At 46.1% G+C, this 24,679-nt stretch overlaps 1 protein-coding gene across 1 annotated transcript in view; it reads right to left on the bottom strand.

The window, feature by feature from the left end:
• LOC146858828 (uncharacterized) overlaps positions 1–24,679 on the bottom strand; it is a 1,229,505-nt gene that overhangs the window by 978,165 nt on the left and 226,661 nt on the right. Inside the window, exon 8 of the mRNA XM_085647127.1 lies at positions 22,564–23,679. Within this exon, the coding sequence (XP_085503253.1) occupies positions 22,564–23,679 (1,116 nt within the window). The remainder of the gene's footprint in view (positions 1–22,563; positions 23,680–24,679) is intronic.

Genomic DNA, 24,679 nt, shown 5'->3' with positions numbered 1-24,679 from the left:
AAGTGGTTTAAAATCTTAGAGAACTTGATCAATAGATTTGTTTGGGCTAAGGGTAAGACAAGGAGGGCATTGAGATATATGGCACTCCCAAGATATAGGGGAGGATGGGCGCTACCCGATTTAAAACTTTATTATTGGGCAGCTGCATTACAAAATATGGCAGGCTTAATTGGCGGGGCAGAATCTGAAGGACAAGGGGCCTTTGGTACAACTGCCATATACGGGTTAGTACTAGGAATAGAAGCAGAAAATATCTTTTTGAAACAGACGGACTCGAGTTATTTTAAAAGGACCAGATTCAAGACAGTCATGGCAGCACTCCGTATTTGGAAGGCATTCACCAAGAAATTTGGTCTTGGGCGATTTAACTGGTATACAAGAATGGGACAGAACCCTTTCCTACCCCAGGATATATTTCTTGATTCTGTGTTTAAAGACTGGGGGAGGAAGGGAATAAATAGGATTGGCGATGTGGTGGCTGGGCAGGGGGTAATGCAGTTTATAGAGATACAACGTAAATATGGGGTGGACTCAAGACAGTTTTTCAAATATCTGCAGGTCAGAAGCTTTCTGGCAACAAAGAAGGGTGGGCCGGCAGGATTCAAGAAAAATTCAATCCTGGAGGTTATACAGGGAGGTACTGATTGTACAATTAAAAGACTTTATTTGGAACTGATAGAATCTAAGCAGGATGATTTAGAAAAAGGAGCGGATATTTGGTCACATAAGTTGGATGTAGGGAGAGACCCTTTTTTTCTTTCATTAGAATTGGGGCAGACTATACTATGTTCCGCCCCCCTTCAGGCACAACATTATAAAACACTGTATAGACTCTATTACACCCCTGCTAGAATAGCGCAATGGGGTGGGACATCAGGTATTAACTGCCCAAAATGCGGAAGCCCCGAGGCTGATATAGTTCACATCTTTGCTACATGTCCGCATATGAAAACATTACAGAAAGACATCGAGACTTTTTTTACTAGATCATTAGGACTTGACATTAATTTAACACCGGTGATTATATTGTTAGGAGTTGATAATTGCGACAGGCAATCTGAATACAATTATTTTATTTTTCTGGCTATGGCAGTACTGAGATTGTGTATTGCTGCGGAGTGGCTTGCACCCTTGCCCCCGCCTTTTCATCGGTGGTTAGCTAGATTAACAGAGATTTATAACTTGGAGATGGCAATTTATGCAAGGAAGGGAAAAAGGGGTAGACAACTAGGTAGGCAAATTTGGGAGCCCATTATCAAATGGAAAGAATGCCATGTGAGCTAATATGTCTTGGTAATATGTCTCTAGAGGATATTATGTATTATATATAATATATGATTTTATATGAAATGTTTATGGTTTAAGAATAATGATAGTACTGGGTACTTTATGTAAACTGTTGTTGATTATTTGAAGTAATGTGTCCTGCTTTGTGCTGTAATATGGGAAAAAACTCTTAAATAAATATTTAAAAAAAAAAAAAAAAGAAAATAAAGAGTGCTCATGCACATCATTTGAACCAATCAGAATGTATGTGAGTGGACAAGCTGGAACTGGAAAAAGTTTCTTAATTAAAGTAATTGGAAGCTACCTACAGAAAAAAACTGATTCAACTTTGTCTTGTGTTGTTACTGCTCCAACTGGGTTAGCAGCATATAACATAAAAGGAATTACCTTACATCGTTTGCTAATGTTACCAGTAGAGCATGAGAACAAAATAGAATACCACAAGCTAACAGGAGAAGCATGTTTTGAAGTTTCAAGAGTGTTGAAGAAAATGAAAGTTCTCATTATTGATGAGGTAAGCATGGTATCAAACTTAATGCTTGCCTTTGTGCATTTAAGAATGCAGCAAATTCTAAAGACAGACTATGACGTGTTATTTGGAGGAAAACATGTTATGGTTTTTGGGGATCTACTGCAGCTCACTCCAGTTAAAGGACAACCAGTATTTAATACTCTTGCACATGAAGACACGAAAAAGTAATTAGGAAGTATAGGTAATGTGAATATTTGATCATACTTTGAGTACAAAGAACTCATTACCAATATGCGGCAAGCAAATGATGATGATTATGCAAGTATTCTCAAAGATATCAGAATTGGACTACTCACAGAACATGGCAGAAAAGCTTTACAGAGTCGATTGCTATGTAATTTGTTTCCAACAGAACAAATAGTTCCAGAGAAAATATACAAGAAAATTGCAGAAAAAAATACTGTAATCTGCTTAATGCCAACACTACATGAATGCTCTATATTCAATGAAGAACTTTTGAAATTGGAAAATGAAGAGATTATGAAAATGGAAGCCGTGGATAAAATACAGCATGAAGGAATAACTATTATATTGACAGGCAAATTGAAAACTAAATTGGATTCTCTAGAGAAAAACATATCGAAAACAGCTGGTTTAGAAAAGAATCTTTATGTATGTATGAACTGTTGAGTAATTTTAAGACGTAATTTGAATGTAGAAAAAGGTTTAGTGAATGGAGCTATGGGTAAAGTTGTGGGTTTTGTTAATTACCAGAAAAACGATGGAATTGAATTTTTAAAAATAAAATTTGATCAGATTGAAGAGGTTAAAGACATTAGTCGTTGTTCAGTTAGTTTTTTGCTTGTGAAAGACTTATATGTACGTAGGAAGCAGTTTCCGTTTTCTCTAGCATATGCTGTAACTATTCACAAATCTCAAGGATTAACTGTAGATAGAGCTTTTGTAAACATTGGATCTAGTGTGTTTAAAGAAGGTATGGCATATGTTGCTTTGTCACGAGTGAAAAAATTATCTGGTTTATTCATGATAGACTTTGATGACTCAAAAGTTAGTGCTGATGCAAATTGTGTAAAGGAGTATAATAGATTAAGAAGAAGCTATGCTCCTCATTTAGGTCAGTATCCTGTGTTTGAAAAACGTGTTGTTTGTCAGAAAAGGAGAATTAAGAATATCTGTAATGAGGATGTACAGAAGAGAAAACAAAAAGAGAGTGATGTGATTACAAGCAAAAAGAAAAAGGACAATGTTGAAGAGGTTGTTGGTTGTCATTTTGAAAATAGCTCTGGTGTCAACTGCTACGCTAATGTAGTGCTGAATGTTGTATTCTCTCTTGAAAGTTTGCAAGAGCAGATAATACTAAATCATGAAAAAAGATTTTGTTCTCTGCTGAGTTTCCTTTATGAGAAGTTGAGTAATGATAAAACTAAAATAGAAAGTGCTTCTGATGTTAGAAATCTTTTAGATGTATGTTCTGGATGTACACAGTTTACACAAAATGTCCAGCAAGACGCACAGGAATTCTTAATGTATATGCTTATGGTACTGGAAGATGAAGGGGTAGAAATAGAAAATATGTTTGGTCTCTCTTATAAATGGGAACATTGTTGTGAAAACTGTATGAACACATGCAGCACTAATGTTGATTCTGAAAGGTTCATACATTTAACATTACCAGAGAGTAAATCAGTGACTTTTAGTAAATTAGTTAAAGATGCAAATCACAACATGGAATGTTCTCAATGTAAATCAGAAATGTTACCAATGTTATTTTTAAAGAAATATGGACAGTATATAATTTTAATGATGCAACGTTGTAGAGCTGATGGAACAAAATTGGACACTTTAATAAAGAAGTTTTTAGGAAATCAATTATCAATATCAGGAAAGACTTTTGTTGCAGTTGCAATAATTTTCCATGATGGACCTTCTATAACTTCTGGTCATTACACAGTTTATCTAAAATGTGAAAAAGGCTGGACACTGTGTAATGATTCTCAATTGATTTTCAAGCAACGTTTGCCTGGCAGAATTACCAAATTCCTACTTAATTTTTCTAAAACCAAAATTTTAGATACAAATTGCAGCATCTGAAGAAACCATTATTTCGATTTTATAGGATTACCATTGGATATTTCACCATTTGGCCTCATGGAAAGGTAAATGTTTCTATTGTGGACTTCTTTGACAGATATTATTTTGGTGTATGTGCTTAAGCAACAAGATTTACAGACGTTATTTATTGCAAATAGTTATTGTTCTTAGAAGATATTTTTAATATATATGTTACATTTCTATCAAGGTATGTTTTACTGAGGATAGATTCAGGGCTTTTTTAAACAATCTTTCAGATTGTTTATTTTTTTGCCCGCTGTTAAGTGATGAATACAATTGATATCACTATTTTCAGTGAAATTCAATATATTCTGAAAACAGCAAAAAAAGGGCAAAAAATTACTTTGTTAAATATGAAAATATGTGTACTGTATTCTAAAATGTATTGTTAAATATTACTACTTTTTTTCTTTTTTTTTTCAGATCCAGAAAGAAAATTTAGGAAATTGAATCCATTTTTCTTGTAATTAAAAAAAACATTTATTTCTAATTAAGTTATTTTGTTGGTCAGGTAAGTTTAAAATATCTGTATTTCTCACCCCTTCACTTTCATGCTCCCTTTTCTTCATTTCTCCTCACTCTGCTTTTCTCATTCCCCTTCCCCCTCTCTTCTTCCTTTACTGCTCTTTCGTAACTCCCTCACTCCTTCTCTACTACTCCCCTAGGTTTACTGCCTCCATCACTATTTTTTCAACCATGTTTCTCTCCCTGTCTCCATATGTCTCAGTCATTCTAACTGCCTTACTCCTTCTCAGTTCCTTGCTCTCTGTCTCTGTTTCTGTTTCTCTCCCTTTGTCGGTCTTACCCTTAATTTCCTTAACATCTCTGTTTCTACCACACCTCCTCTCTCCATCACTCATTTTCCATCTATGTTAATTTTTTAACCTTCTCCGTCATTCTCCTTCCCTCACCTTCCCTAACTGTCACTATCCTTTACTCATAGTCACTCCTATTCTCCTACTTCACTTCCTCCTGTCTGTATCTCACACCCCTTCACCTTTTTGCATTCTTTCCTTCACTCTCCCTCACTCTCCTTTGCTCATTGAAATCCTGACTCCCTTTCTCTCACTCCAGTTTCCTAAATCCCTCCATCCCCTCACTCCCCATCTTTCACTTTCCCTTTCTAATCCTCATACCCCTTATCTCACCATCACTCCACTTCTCTTACTTTCAATCCCTTTACCCTGCTGTACTTCATCCGCTTCATCTGTTACTCCCTTTTCCTATCTCCGTCCCTTACTCCCCTTTTCTCACTCTCCATTACTCACTGCCATTCCCTTACTCATTCACTCTTCTTACCTGTATCCTCTACCCTTAGTCCTTTTGTTGCAGTCAGTCTTTCACTTCCCTTTCATGACTGATCATACTTTCCTTTTCTCACTCATTCTGTCTGTCCTTTCCTCCTCTTTACTCAGTCATTTCAATCATTTCAATCATTCATGTATACACTACACATTCATTCAATAAAATTACAACACAGTATATTAGGAATATAGCTCTTCTTGGAGAAGTAAAGTGAGTTCTGAAAAGAACTGTTTTTTTGTCTTTTTTGTTTTGTATTTTTTTTTAGTTTTTTAACAATTTTGTATTTTTTTAAATTTTTTTAGAGCACCAAAAAAAAAACTGGTAATGAAAAACTGTTCAACAGGAACAAAAACAATAAATGAAAAAAATTATGGGCTGGAGCATGTGTGCTGCTGTATTTTGTTTTCGATCAAGTTAATACTGCTCTCAGCGTAGCAAAGAACAGCATTGCACACATTACAATGTATGTGCACCTTCTGGAAAAGTGGGCGGATGTCCAGTGACCTGGTACAAGGAGAATCTGCGGCCGCAGATGATGTGCTCGGCTGAGCATGTGGAGGGTTGTCTCTTAGGGCTCTAGTTGACTCTCGAGCATAAGGTACAGGATGCACTGTCTTGAAGTGTCTCAACATTGAATAAATACTAAACGAGTATTTCTTGGTGGGATCTCCTCTGGATAACACACTTACACAAATAGTGCATGTCACCTTCGGGGAATTGACCTTCTTTTGGCCCTCTGGAAAGGTGAAGAATTTCCAGATAAAAGAGTCTTTTTGTTTGGTCTGCCTGGGTGGTACCACAAAGGTCTCCTCCTCACTCCCTGAAGTAGACTGCTGTTCTGCCATTTTCAAGTAAAATTGTACTAGAATAGCTGTTCAGCTCCTTGTCCCAGGAAATAAGAAGAAATAATGAGGGGAGTGGGTGTGGTGTTTGAAGATTCTGGAACAGAAACTACTATGAACCAATGAAAAGTGTTGTTTCGTAATCACATGACTTGCCGTGCGCGCACGGTGCTCGCACGTATGAGCGCACGGTGCTCGCACGCATCAGAAATGAATTACTTTTAACCCAATTTCTAAAACATGAAAAGGAGGCAGGGAGGACACTCCCTGACCCCCTAGACCTTCTCAGGGGGTCCCTAAAGGACCTTGTAAATCAAAAAAACCCATTTCGTTTAGTAAAACAAATGGTGTGCGCACCGTGAAAAACCCTTAAAAAAACAAAAAACATTTTAAACTGTTTATAAGTTTATAGAAGATATTAACTATGCTGTTCAACAGAGCTGAGCCATTCCATATTACAGGATACAGTCAATCTATAACTATATACATAGGTAGTTTATTGTAAAAGAAATATATAAAAAATATAATAATACATACATAAATTAGCATTTAAAAAACCTTGCAAATTCACTGTAAAAACCATAGGTTTCACACACGTTATAGTTAGGAATTAGCATTTAAAAAACCTTGCAAATTCACTGAAAAAACCATAGGTTTCACACACGTTATAGTTAGGAATTAGCATTTAAAAAACCTTGCAAATTCACTGAAAAAAACATAGGTTTCACACATGTTATAGTTAGCTGGACATTTCACTCGTACAAAACCATTGAAATTCCCCCGTTATAGTTAGTTCAGCTAACTATAACTCACGCGACTGCAATCCACTGCTGATGACGTCACATATTACATCACTCATGACATGGTCAGTGACATCACTCATGACATCACTGATGACATCTCAAATGACATCACTGATGACATCTTTGATGACATCATCCAGTGAATATGTGTCTTTCTGAAAAATAAATATTTTTTATATATGTATATCTAAAGGTTAATGGAAGAATAAATGGGTAAATAAGTGTCTAAATGGATGTTTTTTTTTGTAAAATTAATTGTATAACTGACTTATTAACAGTATCTTAGTGAATACAAGTATTAGTGAGTAATGTTTGAATATTTAAATATCTGTATCAGTGTCTCACTTTGTGTATAAGTGGCTGCATGGGTTGGTGAGTAGCTACATGAGTGTGTATATGGGTTATTAGTTCATTTTTAGAGTATCAGTATGCGTGTCTGTATGGTTCAGTGGGGGATGTTACTTAGCGTATAGATGCATGAATGAGTGACTCACTGTTTGTATGTGTTTTGAAGACAGTATGTGAGCAGGACAGTATGGGTGGATGAGTGTGTGTATGGGTGAGTAAGAGAGTGAATGTTTGTCTCAATAGTGTCTTTATGAGTCAGTCCAAATGTTTTAAACTAGTATATGTGAGTATTGATGTATATAAGTGAGGATATATGAGAGTGAGAGATTGGAAGAGTTCCTGTATAAATAAGTATGTGTTTCTATAAGTGATTGTTTAAGAGAGTAAGTATGTGTACGTTTCTGTAGAAGTAAGTGTAGTGGTGTGTGTATAGCTGTATATGCAAGTAAATGGATGTTTATTTGCATGTGTGAGTATGTGCGTGAGTAACTCTATGTATGAGTGTAGGTGTGTAACAGGATGTATAGGTGTATGAGTACATATGATGACTGAGTACATGTATGAGTGACTATATAGAAGTGTTGATGAATGAGTGGATGCGTATGTAGATTTTGGAATTACTGAATAGGTTGTTCTAACTGGTATTGGTATCTCTATAGTTTTCAAAACTTTAGTTTGTATTTTTCAATGTGTGTATCAAAGTTTATATTAGGATAAGAGGAGGTCTGCCACTCTGACACAAGGATGATGTAATCAGTGATGTCATCAGTGATGTCATTTGAGATGTCATCACTGATGTCATGAGTGATGTCACTGACCATGTGATGAGTGATGTAATATGTGACGTCATCAGCAGTGGATTGCGGTCGCGCGAGTTATAGTTAGCTGAACTAACTATAACGGGGGAATTTCAATGGTTTTTTACGAGTGAAATGTCCAGCTCACTATAACATGTGTGAAACCTATGGTTTTTTCAGTGAATATATATATATATATATATATATATATATATATATATATATATATATATATATATACTCGCTCCGTTTCTCCACCTTCTGGCAACATCAGCACTCTTCTTTGACGGGTGCAAGTAACATGGAGGTGGATCCATGTAAAATATCAAGGCTCCTGTCTCTCAATTAGACAAACAGCACTCACGGGGTACTTTAAAAGATTTTATTGCGAGGACGCGTTTCGGCGTATCTGCCTTCTTCCAGCTCGCTTTAACAAATGGCAGCAACTTCGTGTTGGTACTTTTAAAATCACAACTCTGTTCCCATTGGGCGCAGCAGGTAAGAGGAGCAAGGGGATTGGTCAGTCCCATGTCAATGTCTTTTTACCTCTGTGCTTATCAGGAAATGATGGTATACTTTGGGAGTTTTGATCTAAATTATCCAGCCTTGATGGCTTCATAAAACATTGCACGTTGTTCCGTATAATGGACACTCCCAAAGTTTTACGTTCTCCCCTTGTCTGCCACCGATGTCCAAAGTACCTCCACTCGTTGTTTAAATCACTGCCTGATAGTCCCCTCGTCGAACCATACTGCTGCATGGCGGTCGGCGCTGGAGCCGGCAAATATCCGTATCTCCACAAGTCTGTATGACTGGCGATTCCATCGGCGCTGCTGCCACAAAATACAGCATGGTGGTGCAAGTTGCATGTATAACATACTCGCTCCGTTTCTCCACCTTCTGGCAACATCAGCACTCTTCTTTGACGGGTGCAAGTAACATGGAGGTGGATCCATGTAAAATATCAAGGCTCCTGTCTCTCAATTAGACAAACAGCACTCACGGGGTACTTTAAAAGATTTTATTGCGAGGACGCGTTTCGGCGTATCTGCCTTCTTCCAGCTCGCTTTAACAAATGGCAGCAACTTCGTGTTGGTACTTTTAAAATCACAACTCTGTTCCCATTGGGCGCAGCAGGTAAGAGGAGGAAGGGGATTGGTCAGTCCCATGTCATTGTCTTTTTACCTCTGTGCTTATCAGGAAATGATGGTATACTTTGGGAGTTTTGATCTAAATTATCCAGCCTTGATGGCCATAAAACATTGCACGTTGTTCCGTATAATGGACACTCTCAAAGTTTTACGTTCTCCCCTTGTCTGCCACCGATGTCCAAAGTACCCCCACTCGTTGTTTAAATCACTGCCTGATAGTCCCCTCGTCGAACCATACTGCTGCATGGCGGTCGGCGCTGGAGCCGGCAAATATCCTTATCTCCACAAGTCTGTATGACTGGCGATTCCATCGGCGCTGCTGCCACAAAATACAGCATGGTGGTGCAAGTTGCACGTATAACATACTCGCTCCGTTTCTCCACCTTCTGGCAACATCAGCACTCTTCTTTGACGGGTGCAAGTAACATGGAGGTGGAACCATGTAAAATATCAAGGCTCCTGTCTCTCAATTAGACAAAGAGCACTCACGGGGTACTTTAAAAGATTTTATTGCGAGGACGCGTTTCGGCGTATCTGCCTTCTTCCAGCTCGCTTTAACAAATGGCAGCAACTTCGTGTTGGTACTTTTAAAATCACAACTCTGTTCCCATTGGGCGCAGCAGGTAAGAGGAGGAAGGGGATTGGTCAGTCCCATGTCAATGTCTTTTTACCTCTGTGCTTATCAGGAAATGATGGTATACTTTGGGAGTTTTGATCTAAATTATCCAGCCTTGATGGCTTCATAAAACATTGCACGTTGTTCCGTATAATGGACACTCCCAAAGTTTTACGTTCTCCCCTTGTCTGCCACCGATGTCCAAAGTACCCCCACTCGTTGTTTAAATCACTGCCTGATAGTCCCCTCGTCGAACCATACTGCTGCATGGCGGTCGGCGCTGGAGCCGGCGAATATCCGTATCTCCACAAGTCTGTATGACTGGCGATTCCATCGGCGCTGCTGCCACAAAATACAGCATGGTGGTGCAAGTTGCATGTATAACATACTCGCTCCGTTTCTCCACCTTCTGGCAACATCAGCACTCTTCTTTGACGGGTGCAAGTAACATGGAGGTGGATCTATGTAAAATATCAAGGCTCCTGTCTCTCAATTAGACAAACAGCACTCACGGGGTACTTTAAAAGATTTTATTGCGAGGACGCGTTTCGGCGTATCTGCCTTCTTCCAGCTCGCTTTAACAAATGGCAGCAACTTCGTGTTGGTACTTTTAAAATCACAACTCTGTTCCCATTGGGCGCAGCAGGTAAGAGGAGGAAGGGGATTGGTCAGTCCCATGTCAATGTCTTTTTACCTCTGTGCTTATCAGGAAATGATGGTATACTTTGGGAGTTTTGATCTAAATTATCCAGCCTTGATGGCTTCATAAAACATTGCACGTTGTTCCGTATAATGGACACTCCCAAAGTTTTACGTTCTCCCCTTGTCTGCCACCGATGTCCAAAGTACCCCCACTCGTTGTTTAAATCACTGCCTGATAGTCCCCTCGTCGAACCATACTGCTGCATGGCGGTCGGCGCTGGAGCCGGCAAATATCCGTATCTCCACAAGTCTGTATGACTGGCGATTCCATCGGCGCTGCTGCCACAAAATACAGCATGGTGGTGCAAGTTGCATGTATAACATACTCGCTCCGTTTCTCCACCTTCTGGCAACATCAGCACTCTTCTTTGACGGGTGCAAGTAACATGGAGGTGGATCAATGTAAAATATCAAGGCTCCTGTCTCTCAATTAGACAAACAGCACTCACGGGGTACTTTAAAAGATTTTATTGCGAGGACGCGTTTCGGCGTATCTGCCTTCTTCCAGCTCGCTTTAACAAATGGCAGCAACTTCGTATTGGTACTTTTAAAATCACAACTCTGTTCCCATTGGGCGCAGCAGGTAAGAGGAGGAAGAGTGATTGATTGCCTCAGCTGGGCTCCCACCAATGGGAGCAAGATTAACTGTTCAAATAATGGACTGATGCAGTTGTCTGGTGACTACGGGCATATGAGTAAGGCATTATCGCCGAAAAGCATCATGCCGACGTTGTGGCAATAAACGAAATCTTCCTGGAATCCCCGCTGTTTCCCTTCGATTTCTTCTTCGCGGAAGCAGTCTTGGTGTGAATATGGTGCGCGTTAGCACCTGACGAGCTGGGGGGACCCGCCTGTCAAGTGGGTGGAGCTCAATGGGCATGGGCTTTGGCTCTCTTCTGTGGCTCCAAAGGATTGGATTTGCTTCAGCCCCCGCATCTAAGGACAGTAATTTACTGCTGTGTGATACACAGTCCGTGACTGCATGGAGAGAACAACTTATTACAGTGGTGACTCCAGTACTGCTGGACTTGGGTATATGCGGTATGGTGTCTGGGGTCCAGGGAGAAGAGTTTTTGCTACAGCGACACCATGAGATGTTTATCTGCACGCATTTAAGTTTTTTGAACTTACCAGCTACTCACTATGAGATTTAATGTGGCTGATCAAAGATTCTTTCCCGTTTTGCCGAGATGGTGCACTCTGGGAACCGTAGTCTAGTGGAGAGGACTACGGTGACGCTTCAAGTGATTGATTGCCTCAGCTGGGCTCCCACCAATGGGAGCAAGATTAACTATTAAAATAACGGACTGATGCAGTTGTCTGGTGACTAAGGGCATATGAGTAAGGCATTATCGCCGAAACACGTCTTGTCGACGTTGTGGCAATAAACGTAATCTTCCTGGAATCCCCGCTGTGTCCCTTCGATTTCTACAGAAGCAGTCTTGGTGTGAAAATATAAATATATATATATATATATTCACTGAAAAAACCATAGGTTTCACACATGTTATAGTTAGCTGGACATTTTACTGATAAAAAACCAATGAAATTCCCCCGTTATAGTTAGTGCAGGCAACTATAACTCACGCGACCGCAATCCTCTGCTGATGCTAATACTGTATCTAGACACTTATTTGCCCATGTCTTCTTCCATTAAATTTTAGCTATACATATATTACAAATATTTTTTTTTCATAAAGACACATATGTCATCAGCAGAGGATTGCGGTCGCGTGAGTTATAGTTGCCTGCACTAACTATAACGGGGGAATTTCATTGGTTTTTTATCAGTAAAATGTCCAGCTAACTATAACATGTGTGAAACCTATGGTTTTTTCAGTGAATTTGCAAGGTTTTTTAAATGCTAATTCCTAACTATAACGTGTGTGAAACCTATGGTTTTTTTCAGTGAATTTGTACGGTTTTTTAAATGCTAAGTTCATTTACGCCATTCGTGGCGTGCGCGCCCACTTAACGCAGTTCGTTCCGTGCGTGCACGGTGCGCTTCGCGCACCGCGCGCCCACTTTACGCAGTTAGTGCCGTGCACGCAGGGTGGGCAAGCGGTGCGCTACGCGCACCGCGTGCCCACGTTACGCTGGATGGGCCATGTACGCACGATGCGCTTCGCGCACCGTGCGCACATGGAGGACATATTATGCGCTTCGTTGTGAAAGGTTATCTTTTATTTTTTTTGTGAATAACTATATATGACATGCACAAATGGTGCCCGTCGGGCACCGTTTGCACACGGGGTGGGGAGAGTTTGGATGATTTTTATTTTTAATATTAATTTTTACCGTACACGTACGGTAAGCGTAATCGGCGATTTTTCAAAAAAAATAAAATTGACTTTTTGGCCTTGGGGGTTCTTAGGGGACACCATCATCAAGGCTAGGTGGTTAGGACCTGTCACAACAACCCCTTTACATGTTTTTGGCCTTTGTTTTTCCACCCCCCCTCAGAGTGCGAGAGAGAAAATGGCGGCCGCCGCTTCCTGGTTTCGACCGATTCGAATGTTTACTAAGATCTAACAGCCAATCAGAATCGCGCTCGCGCACGTCACCGTACGTGTACCGTAAGCTTACCGTAAGCGCACGGTAAGCGCACCGTAAGCTGGCTCAGATATATATATATTGATTTAAATGCTATTTTCTCAGGATCTACTGAACAGATTTACACCAGACCTACAAAAGGCACTTCCTTGACCTGAGGACTACCTCTCTGCCAAATTTCAAGTAACTCTGTTCGGCCGTTCGGGCTGTAGCTGTGTCTAAAGGTCCTATGGAAAAATGCATGGGAAAAATGCGTTTTGGGACCCCCCTTTTTTCTCAGGCCCCGTTTGACGAATCCCCCCGAGACTTTCAGGGTAGGAGCGGAGCGTAGCGCCCCACCTATTTTGAAGATTCGAGGATTCGTCGACCGGCGCCAAAGTTATTCCAAATAGAATGTTGCGGATTTCCTATGGAAACAGGGTCCTAACTATAACTATCTACTGGCGACCGCCAGTAGATAATATATATATATATATATATATATATGTATTTAGTATACTATGTATACATGTGAAAATGTGTCGGTCCACCTGTTTACCTCGGTGGCACGGAAAAAATGGGTGGAACTGACGTCAGCACGCCGACGAGATCCTCTTATGGCTCCTATGATGTCATACGGTGTCGCGAGCGGAGCCGTGCTATTATGACATCGTCGTCGGCGTGGGAGAGCTAGGAAAGAATTTCCGCGGAATGCTGGCGCAGGGAATATTCACCTAAGTGTTCAGGCTAGTCCTTTGGGAGTAACTGTTTTTGTTGCCACTCCAGAAACTGAAACCAGTGATCCGAGGGCAGAGGCCCTGCAGATGGCACACGAGGTGGGGAGCCCAGTAGTGTGCACCGGCGGGGCAGCGAAGTGACAAGCACCACTACCCACAGAAAAGGTAACGAGGGCACTGAATAACACAGGATCCTCTCTTTGTATCTGGCAGGAACAACAAGGTTAAAATGCCCTAGTTCCAAAATGTAGAATTAGTGCTACAACGGTCTTGAAGAGGACCTGCGATGGATGCCGCTTCTACCTTCCGTACACTGGAGGCGGCACATGGGTCACGCGGTTCGGTCATACTGCGGTGGAACGCACACTCGTTGACCTCTCATGGCACTGCTCCACACTTCGGGGACAACGCTTTCCATTAGCTGTGTTTTCTAATGACATGTCGCGCCGGCCCCGTCCAACAGCAGAACCCCTTTAGATCCAAACAGACTCTTCCACTCTCTCACCGGAAGTGAAACCAGGCCACGTGTACACTTTCACAATACATCAGCCGGGACTGCACTTTTAGGTAAAAAAACCACATTCCTTCCTCCTAATTTATCAAATAAACGACTCACTGAAGAACAGGGGCCAGCTTCGATCGGTAAACAGCTTTTACAACTCCTTTTTTACTTCGCGATACCATTACAACGCATGCATTACCACGCATGCGTTGTACATCGCAAAGTCATTACTACGCATTTTTTTAGAACACATGGTCATTTACCACGCATGCTTTTACAACGAATTATGTTGTAAAGGTATGTATGGTAAATGACCATGAGTTCTAAAAAAATGTAGACGATCACGTCGTTGTAAGGAAACAGAGGCTGTTCCGTTTCCTCACAACGACGTGCACCGCCCCTCAGAGACGACATGAAGCAGGAACCACGAGGAGAGGGAACCATGAGTAGTGAAAGGTAAGGGGGATTGGGTATGGGGTGGTGGTTACTTTTCTAGGGTTTAGGGTAGTGCAGTGGTGTTTGGGTAGTGTAGGGGGTCGTGTTGAGGGTAGTGTTTTAGGGTTTAGAGTAGTGCAGTGGTGTTTGTGTAGTGTAGGGTGTTATGCTGGGGGTAGTGTTTTAGGGTTTAGGGTAGTGCAGTGGTGTTTGTGTAGTGTAGGGGGCCGTGCTGGTGGTAGTGTTTTAGGGTTTAGGGTAGTGCAGTGATGTTTGTGTAGTGTAGGGGGTCGTGCTTGGGGTAGATTTAGGGTTTATGGTAGTGCAGTGGTGTTTGTGTAGTGTAGAGGGTCGTGCTGGGGGTAGTGTTTTAGGGTTTAGGGCAGTGCAGTGGTGTTTGTGTAGTGTGGGTAGTGTTTTAGAGTTTAGGGTAGTTCAGTGGTGTTTGGGTAGTGTAGGGGGTCGTGCTGGGGGTAGTGTTTTAGGGTTTAAGGTAGTGCAGTGGTGTTTTGGTAATGTAGGGGGTCGTGCTGGGGTAGTGTTTTAGGGTTAAGGGTAGTGCAGTGGTGTTGGTGTAGTGTAGGGGGTCGTGCTGGGGTAGCGTTTTAGGGTTTAGGGTAGTGCAGTGGTGTTTGGGTAGTGAAGGGGGTCGTGCTGAGGGTAGTTTTAGGGTAGTGCAGTGGTGTTTGGGTAGTGTAGGGGGTCGTGCTGGGGTAGATTTAGGGTTTAGGGTAGTGCAGTGGTGTTTGGGTAGTGTAGGGAGTCGTGCTTGGGGTAGTGTTTTAGGGTTTAGAGTAGTGCAGTGGTGTTTGGGTAGTGTAGGGGGTTGTGCTGGGGAAGTGTTTTTGGGTTTAGGGTAGTGCAGTGGTGTTTGGGTAGTGTAGGGGGTCGTGCTTGGGGTAGTGTTTTAGGGTTTAGAGTAGTGCAGTGGTGTTTGGGTAGTGTAGGGGGTCGTGCTGGGGTAGTGGTTTAGGGTATAGGGGAGTGCAGTGGTGTTTGGGTAGTGTAGGGGGTACTGCTGGGGGTAGTGTTTTAGGGTAGTGCAATGGTGTTTGGGTAGTGTAGGGGGTACTGCTGGGGGTAGTGTTTTAGGGTTTAGAGTAGTGCAGTGGTGTTTGGGTAGTGAAGGGGGTCGTGCTGAGGGTAGTTTTAGGGTTTAGGGTAGTGCAGTGGAGTTTGGGTAGTGTAGGGGGTCGTGCTGGGGTAGATTTAGGGTTTAGGGTAGTGCAGTGGTGTTTGGGTAGTGTAGGGGGTTGTGCTGGGGAGAGTGCTTTTGGGTTTAGGGTAGTGCAGTGGTGTTTGGGTAGTGTAGGGGGTCGTGCTTGGGGTAGTGTTTTAGGGTTTAGGGTAGTGCAGTGGTGTTTGGGTAGTGTAGGGGGTCGTGCTGGGGGTAGTGTTTTAGGGTTTAGGGTAGGGCAGTGGTGTTTTTATAGTGTAGGGGGTCGTGCTGGGGGTAGTGTTTTAGGGTTTAGGGTAGTGCAGTGGTGTGTGGATAGTGTAGGGGGTCGTGCTGGGGTGGTATTTTAGGGTTTAGGGCAGTGCAGTGGTGTTCGGGCAGTGCAGGGGGGTCGTGCAGGGGTGGTGTTTCAGGGTTTAGGGCAGTGCAGTGGTGCTCGGGCAGTGTAGGGGGTCATGCAGGGGGTGGTGTTTCAGGGTTTAGGGCAGTGCAGTGGGGTTCGGGCAGTGTAGGGGGTCGTGCTGGGGGTGGTGTTTCAGGGTTTAGGGCAGTGCAGTGGTGTTCGGGCAGTGTAGGGGGTGGTATTTTAGGGTTTAGGGCAGTGCAGTGGTGTTTAGGCAGCGTAGGGGGTCGTGCTGGGGTGGTGTTTCGGGGTCTTGCTGGGGGTGGTGTTTCAGGGTTTAGGGCAGTGCAGTGGTCTTCGGGCAGTGTAGGGGGTTGTGCGGGGTTGGTGTTTCAGGGTTTAAGGCAGTGCAGTGGTGTTCGGGCAGTGTAGGGGGTCGTGCGGGGGTGGTGTTTCAGGGTTTAGGGCAGTGCAGTGGTGTTCGGGCAGTGTAGGGGGTCGTGATGGGGCTAGTGTTTCAGGGTTTAGGGCAGTGCAGTGGTGTTCGGGCAGTGTAGGGGGTCGTGCGGGGGTGGTGTTTCAGGGTTTAGGGCAGTGCAGTGGTGCTCGGGCAGTGTAGGGGGTCATGCTGGGGGTGGTGTTTCAGGGTTTAGGGCAGTGCAGTGGTGTTCGGGCAGTGTAGGGGGTCGTGATGGGGCTAGTGTTTCAGGGTTTAGGGCAGTGCAGTGGTGCTCAGGCAGTGTAGGGGGTCATGCTGGAGGAGGTGTTTCAGGGTTTAGGGCAGTGCAGTGGTGCTCAGGCAGTGTAGGGGGTCATGCTGGGGGTGGTGTTTCAGGGTTTAGGGTTGTGCAGTGGTGTTCGGGCAGTGTAGGGAGTCATGCTGGGGCTGGTGTTTCAGGGTTTAGGGTAGTGCAGTGGTGTTTGGGTAGTGTAGGGGGTTGTGCTGGGGGAGTGCTTTTGGGTTTAGGGTAGTGCAGTGGTGTTTGGGTAGTGTAGGGGGTCGTGCTTGGGGTAGTGTTTTAGGGTTTAGGGTAGTGCAGTGGTGTTTGGGTAGTGTAGGGGGTCATGCTGGGGGTAGTGGTTTAGGGTTTAGGGGAGTGCAGTGGTGTTTGGGTAGTGTAGGGGGTACTGCTGGGGGTAGTGTTTTAGGGTTTAGGGTAGGGCAATAGTGTTTGGGTAGTGTAGGGGGTACTGCGGGGGTAGTGTTTTAGGGTTTAGAGTAGTGCAGTGGTGTTTGGGTAGTGTAGGGGGTCGTGCTGGGGGTAGTGTTTTAGGGTCTAGGGTAGTACAGTGGTGTTTTTGTAGTGTAGGGGGTCGTGCTGGGGGTAGTGTTTTAGGGTTTAGGGTAGTGCAACGGTGTTTGTGTCAGTGTAGAGGTCGTGTTTTAGGGTTTAGAGTAGTGCAGTGGTCTTTGGGTAGTGTAGGGGGTCATGCGGGGGGTAGTGTTTTAGGGTTTATGGTAGTGCAGTGGTGTGTGGATAGTGTAGGGGGGTCGTGCTGGGGGTGGTATTTTAGGGTTTAGGGCAGAGTGGTGTTCGGGGAGTGTAGGGGGTTGTGCTGGGGGTGGTGTTTTAGGGTTTAGGGCAGAGCAGTGGTGTTCGGGTAGAGTAGGGGGTCGTGCTGGGGTTGGTGTTTAGGGTTTAGGGCAGAGCAGTGGTGTTCGGGCAGTTTAGGGGGTCATGCTGGGTTGGTGTTTCAGGGTTTAGGGCAGTGCAGTGCAGTGGTGTTCGGGCAGTGCAGGGGGGTCGTGCAGGGGTGGTTGTTCCAGGGTTTAGGGCAGTGCAGTGGTGCTCGGGCAGTGTAGGGGGTCATGCAGGGGGTGGTGTTTCAGGGTTTAGGGCAGTGCAGTGGTGTTCGGGCAGTGTAGGGGGTCGTGCTGGGGGTGGTGTTTCAGGGTTTAGGGCAGTGCAGTCGTGTTCGGGCAGTGTAGGGGGTGGTGTTTTAGGGTTTAGGGCAGTGCAGTGGTGTTCAGGCAGTGTAGGGGGTCATGCTGGGGGTGGTGTTTCAGGGTTTAGGGCACTGGTGTTCGGGCAGTGTAGGGGGTCTTGCTGGGGGTGGTGTTTCTGGGTTTAGGGCAGTGCAGTGGTGTTCAGGCAGTGTAGGGGGTTGTGCGGGGTTGGTGTTTCAGGGTTTAGGGCAGTGCAGTAGTGTTCGGGCAGTGTAGGGGTCGTGCGGGGTGGTGTTTCAGGGTTTAAGGCAGTGCAGGTTTGTTTGGGCAGTGTAGGGGGTCATGCTGGGGGTGGTGTTTCAGGGTTTAGGGCAGTGCAGTGGTGTTCGGGCAGTGTAGGGGGTCGTGCTGGGGCTAGTGTTTCAGGGTTTAGGGCAGTGCAGTGGTGCTCGGGCAGTGTAGGGGGTCATGCTGGGGGTGGTGTTTCAGGGTTTAGGGCAGTGGTGTTCGGGCAGTGTAGGGAGTCATGCTGGGGCTGGTGTTTCAGGGTTTAGGGCAGTGTAGTGGTGTTCAGGCAGTGTAGGGGGTCATGCTGGGGCTAGTGTTTCAGGGTTTAGGACAGTGCAGTGGTTTTCGGGCAGTGTAGGGGGTTGTGCTGGGGCTAGTGTTTCAGGGTTTAGGGCCCTGGTGTTCGGGCAGTGTAGGGGGTCTTGCTGGGGGGGTGTTTCAGGGTTTAGGGCAGTGCAGTGGTGTTCGGGCAGTGTAGGGGGTTGTGCGGGGGTTGGTGTTTCAGGGTTTAGGGCAGTGCAGTTTTGTTTGGGCAGTGTAGGGGGTCGTGCTGGTGGTGGTGTTTCAGGGTTTAGGGCAGTGCAGTGGTGCCCGGGCAGTGTAGGGGGTCATGCTGGGGGTGGTGATTCAGGGTTTAGGGCAGTGCAGTGGTGCTCGGGCAGTGTAGGGGGTCATGCTGGGGTGGTGTTTCAGGGTTTAGGGCAGTGCAGTGGTGTTCGGGCAGTGTAGGGGGTCATGCTGGGGGTGGTGTTTCAGGGTTTAGGGCAGTGCAGTGGTGTTTGGGCAGTGTAGGGGGTCATGCTGGGGCTAGTGTTTCAGGGTTTAGGGCACTGGTGTTCGGGCAGTGTAGGGGCTCTTGCTGGGGGGGTTTCAGGGTTTAGGGCAGTGCAGTGGGTTTCGGGCAGTGTAGGGGGTTGTGCGGGCGTTGGTGTTTCAGGGTTTAGGGCAGTGCACTTTTGTTTGGGCAGTGTGGGGGGTCGTGCTGGTGGAGGTGTTTCAGGGTTTAGGGCAGTGCAGTGGTGTTGGGGCAGTGTAGGGGGTCGTGCTGGGGCTAGTGTTTCAGGGTTTAGGGCAGTGCAGTGGTGCTCGGGCAGTGTAAGGGGTCATGCTGGGGCTAGTGTTTCAGGGTTTAGGGCAGTACAGTGGTGTTCGGGCAGTGTAGGGGGTCGTGCTGGGGCTAGTGTTTCAGGGTTTAGGGCAGTGCAGTGGTGTTCGGGCAGTGTAGGGGGTCGTGCTGGGGCTAGTGTTTCAGGGTTTTGGACAGGGCAGTGGTGTTTGGGCAGTGTAGGGTGTCTTGCTGGGGCTAGTGTTTCAGGGATTAGGGCAGTGCAGTGGTGTTCGGGCAGTGTAGGGGGACGTGCTGGGGGTAGTGTTTCAGGGTTTAGGGCAGAGCAGTGGTGTTCGGGCAGTGTAGGGGTCATGCTGGGGGTAGTGTTTTAGGGTTTAGGGCAGTGCAGTGGTGTTCGGGCAGTGTAGAGGGTCGTGCAGGGGGTGGTGTTTCAGGGTTTACGGCAGTGCAGTGGTGTTCGGGCAGTGTAGGGGGTCTTGCTGGGGGTGGTGTTTCAGGGTTTAGGGCAGTGGTGTTCGGGCCGTGTAGGGGGTCTTGCAGGGGGTGGTGTTTCAGGGTTTAGAGCATTGGTGTTCGGACAGTGTAGGGGGTCTTGCTGGAGGTGCTGTTTCAGGGTTCTTGAATCGTCAGTGTAATGATCTGGCCAGTTATTTTTTTAACAAAGTGGAGATGATTTATAAAAGCCTCCCTCTGACCACAGTCTTTTCTGAACCTGTGGATGGGCAAGGGGAGTTTGGACCCTTGGTGGGCAATGATTTGTCATCTTTTCCCTTATTGTCCTCCACTGTTTTTGAGTCCCTTTGTTTGAAAATCAAATCGGGCTCGCCGGCCGACCCGCTGACACCTGCTCACTTTCGTCAGTTGCATGCCTTGATTTCTCCGGTGAGTAAAGCTTTGGGCAATCTCTCCCTGACTACAGCATCTGTTCCTTTGGCGTGGAAGCACGCTAAAGTTATTCCTCTTTTAAAGAAACCGTCCTTGGATCATTCTGAGCGGGGCAATTATCTCCCTATATCCCAGCTGCCTTTTTTGGCTAAGTTGGTTGAATCTCATGTGAATACAATTCTCACTGAGTTTATTGAGCTTAATCCATCTTGGATCCTTCGCAGAACGGTTTCCGTGCTCGCCATAGTACAGAATTAGCTCTGTTGGCAGTGACGGAAGAAATCCGTGGTAGGCTTGATATCGGTGATTCCGCGGCCTTAGTTCTTCTGGACCTAAGCGCCGCTTTCGAAACTGTCTCCCACGTGATACTCTTTAAACGTTTACAGGAAATAGGAATTAGGGGTTCAGCCTTGGCCTGATTTCGTTCTTTTTTATGGTTTAAATCTGTTTATTGATTTGTGCAAACAATAAAACAAAGCCCACAACTCCGTAGGCACAATGCCAATGAGACAACCAAGTTGCCTGTCATATCGCTACCAAGGATAATAAGCGTGGGGCGGACCCACCAAATAAAGAAAATAAGATCACTTAAAAAATATACAAACATTCAACAATACCCCCCTCCCTCCTCCCCTCCCTCGTCCACTTTGACCGTAAGAGTAAGGACATCATTTAGGGATCAACGCCGTCGCCTACGGCGGTTCTGGGAAGTGGCCTCCGGAATCTGTGTATCTGCTAGACGCATCAGTCGCAGGTAGCGGGGGCAGGTCAGCTCACGAAACTCGGACACCAGCAGGGTTAGGAAGGGCCTCCATAACTCTGGAAATTCGGACCCCCTACCGGCCAAGGTGAGAGTGAGTTTCTCCATGCCTAACACTAGCCAAAGCCTCTGGAGCCATCCGGTGAATGTTGGAAGCTGAGCAGATCGCCAGTGTATCAGTATGTTCTGTGTCGCTGCACCTAAAGCAATAGCAATCAGCCGGCCCCTCCGGGACTTGAGTGGATATGTCAGCGAGTTGGGCAAGCCCAGGAGGACATAAGCGGGAAATCGCGTTAGTTGCGTCTCTAGGTGGAGATCTATTTCATCTAAGACTTGGGCCCAGTATGATTGCATGCAGGTACAACTCCACAGAACACGCTCCAGAGTGCCCACCTCCCCGCACCCCCTCCAAAACAACGCACTCCAGCGAGAGTCAAAGCGATGCAAGCGCTCCGGCGTGTAATTCGAATAAGTGGCGAGTTTAGTCATGGTCTCTGTAAGTCCCATGTGGTGTGCCGAATGCCGTGCTCTATGGTATATATCTTCCCACTCTTTATGACTTAGGGATCTACCCAGGTCCCTCTCCCAACGAGTCCTGCCTGCGTTACATGTGTGTGCGGTAGTGTCTAAAAGCATTTTGTAGATATCAGAGATTATTTTCTTACCGGACGTGCGCGTTACCAGCCACTTTTCGTAAGGGGTCAACAGACGCTGTGCCTGGGGTCGAACATGCGGATGGAGTGCCCAATGTCTAACCTGCAAATAGGCCAAGCGTTCAGACTCCGGAAGGCCATAATGTTCCTTGAGCTGCGGGAAAGTGATGATGCCGTCAAAATCAAAAAGGTGACCCAATGACCTACAGGAGGAGGAGCGCCAGGCACGAAAGGCCCGTGCGTCTGCACCAGGGTGGAATTCTGGGTTATCAAATATTGGGGTAAGAGGTGACGGAAAGGATATCAGTCGGTGGGTAGTGTTAGTGCGATCCCAAGACTCCAAGACAGTGCTTGTAATGTAAGAGGCGTAAAGATTGGGGAGTCTATGCTGTTTACGAAGAAAGGGGATGCCCTGCAGCGGCCTAGCGGCCACGGCTTAATCCTGGAACAGCCAGTGCTTCTCCGATTCCAGTTGGTGCCATTTCAGTAAGTACCTAAACTGAGAAGCGTGGAAATATAGCTGGAGGTCAGGGAGCCCTACACCCCCTCTCCGGCGGAAGAACTGCTACCACGTGTCGGAATCGGGGTTTGCGGCCATGCCAGATAAAACGCGCTAAATCCGCTTGAGTCTGTTGAATCCAACCCGACGGAGGGCGAAGGGGAAGGGTCTAGAAGAGGTACAAAATCTGCGGAAGCACTGTCATTTTGGTGGCGGCAATCCTGCCTAGCCAGGAGATTGTGCAGGTTTTCCATCTGCTCAATTCTTTGCGTATGTGGGACCGAAGGTTAGAGTAGTGAACGTCCGCAGTGGCCTGAAGGGTTGGGGCTAGTTGAATACCCAAGTAGGGGATCGAGGCAGATGCCCAGCTCATGGTGTGTTCCTCCTGAATATGGGCCAGCGTGGGCGGGGAGAGTGAGATGTTAAGTGCTATGGATTTGTCCAGGTTGATTGTAAACCCCGATCCTCGCGCAAAGCCATAGAGCTCGATGAATAGGGCGCGTAGAGCTGGGAGTGGATCAGATAGGGAAAGCAGAATATCATCCGCATAGAGACTAATGGTATGAATATCCCCTCCAAATTTAATCCTGGTGATAAGGGGGTGTCGTCGGACTCGAAGGGCCAAGGGCTCCATGTAGAGCGTGAATAGGAGGGGCGACAGGGGGCATCCCTGCCTAGTGCCCCTCCCTATGGGAAATCGGGAGGAGGTGTAGCCATTAACTCGGACTGTTGCCTGGGGTAAGCGATAACAGTTTAAGATTCTGGTGCGTAATTTCTCCCCAAACCCTGCCTTTACCAAGACCATCTCCAGATACGGACAATGGACTCTGTCAAAGGCCTTTTCCGCGTCGAGGGCCAGAAACATATACTCCCCTTGTGTGCGGGATGCCTTTTCAATCAGGTGTAGAATACGCTTAGTATTGTCGCTTGTTTGCCTCTGAGGGATGAAGCCCGCTTGATCTAGGTCAACCAGCTGGGCCATATATGGGGCCAGTCGAGTCGCTATAATGCTGGTGTACAGTTTAATATCTATGTTCAGCAAAGATATGGGCCTGTAGGCACCACAAGCTGTCATGTCCTTCCCAGGTTTGGGGATAACCACTATCGCTGCCTCCAACATGTCCCCTGGGATGGCTCCCAGTTGGTCAAAGGTATTGAACAAGCCCGTCAGGAGTGGGGCCACTTGGCTGCAAAAAGTCTTATAAAAGGCAGCCGTGTAACCATCCGGGCCAGGCGATCTACCCAGCTTGAGGCGCGAGATTGCAGAAATGACTTCCTCCAGCTGAATAGCCCTATCTAAGTGGTCTGCTTCCGCTGGAGCTAGAGAAGGCATATGGGCCGCGTCTATGTAATCAGCACTGCTCTGGGCTTCCAGGGATTCCCCTGTGTAAAGGTCCGCATAAAAGTCGCGGAAGGCTTCCGCTATAGCTGCATCGTCCGTCACTTCCTCCTCCCCTGCGTTCCGAATTGCGTGAACCCCCTGCTTCTGTCTGGCTTCCCGCAGCTTGTTTGCCAGAAGGCAACCGCATCGATCCCCCCCGTATAGTACGAATGTCGGAGCCTAATGGCCGCAAACTCAGCCCTGTCCTGGTCCAAGGCTGCAAGCTGCTTTCTTTCTATGCATAGCTGTCGCCAAGCGCGAGAGGCGCCAGTTCTCTGATGCATCAGTTCGAGCTCCGAGACGCGCTGGGAAAGTTCCGCCCTTTTGCGGCTTCGCTCGCGGTTGTGGGCAGAGGATATGGCTATGAATTCACCCCTCAGGACAGCTTTCAGCGCTAACCACTGCGTCGCCCTAGTCGTGTCCGAGTTAGCGTTGTGAGTGAGGAAATTTGTGATAGCTTTCTGGAGTTGGTCGATGACGGAGGGTTGGTATAGCAGTGTGTCGTGCAGGCGCCAATGTCGGAGAGGCTGCACAGAAGGCGGGAGCCGGAAGGTGGCCAGAACCGGGGAATGATCTGAGAGGGAGGCCGTTAAAATTTCAGCGCTCAAGGCGTGGGCCTGTAGGGGCAAGGAGCTGAGAAAATAATCCAATCGTGCGTACGTTTTGTGTGCTCCCGAGTAAAAGGTATAACCCCGACTGGTCGGATGGAAGTGACGCCATAAATCCGACAGCCCCACATCCCTAAGTCGAGCCCACCCGGTAGCTGTGAGAACCCCCGTTTGACCGGTGCGCTGACAGGAACGATCTAAGGTGTTGTCAAAGACAATGTTGAGGTCGCCGCCCAGCAGCAGACGGCGGTCCGCTGCTGCCGCAGCTTCAAGTGCAGTGAGGAGAAATACGGTCTGCCCTTCATTGGGCGCATATATGGAACTCACCCCAAAGGTCACCCCCCCCAATAGGAACTGATATGTAAGTAAGCGGCCCTTTATCTCCGCCCCTTTATGTAGGACCCTGCCAGGGAAGGATCGGGACACTAATATAGCTACCCCCGCTGATTTGGAGTTGGCAGAGGAG

Source organism: Triturus cristatus, chromosome 3_2 (genome assembly GCF_964204655.1).
Source record: "Triturus cristatus chromosome 3_2, aTriCri1.1, whole genome shotgun sequence".
Classification (NCBI taxonomy): domain Eukaryota; kingdom Metazoa; phylum Chordata; class Amphibia; order Caudata; family Salamandridae; genus Triturus; species Triturus cristatus.
This window is presented reverse-complemented; position numbering and strand designations above follow the sequence as displayed.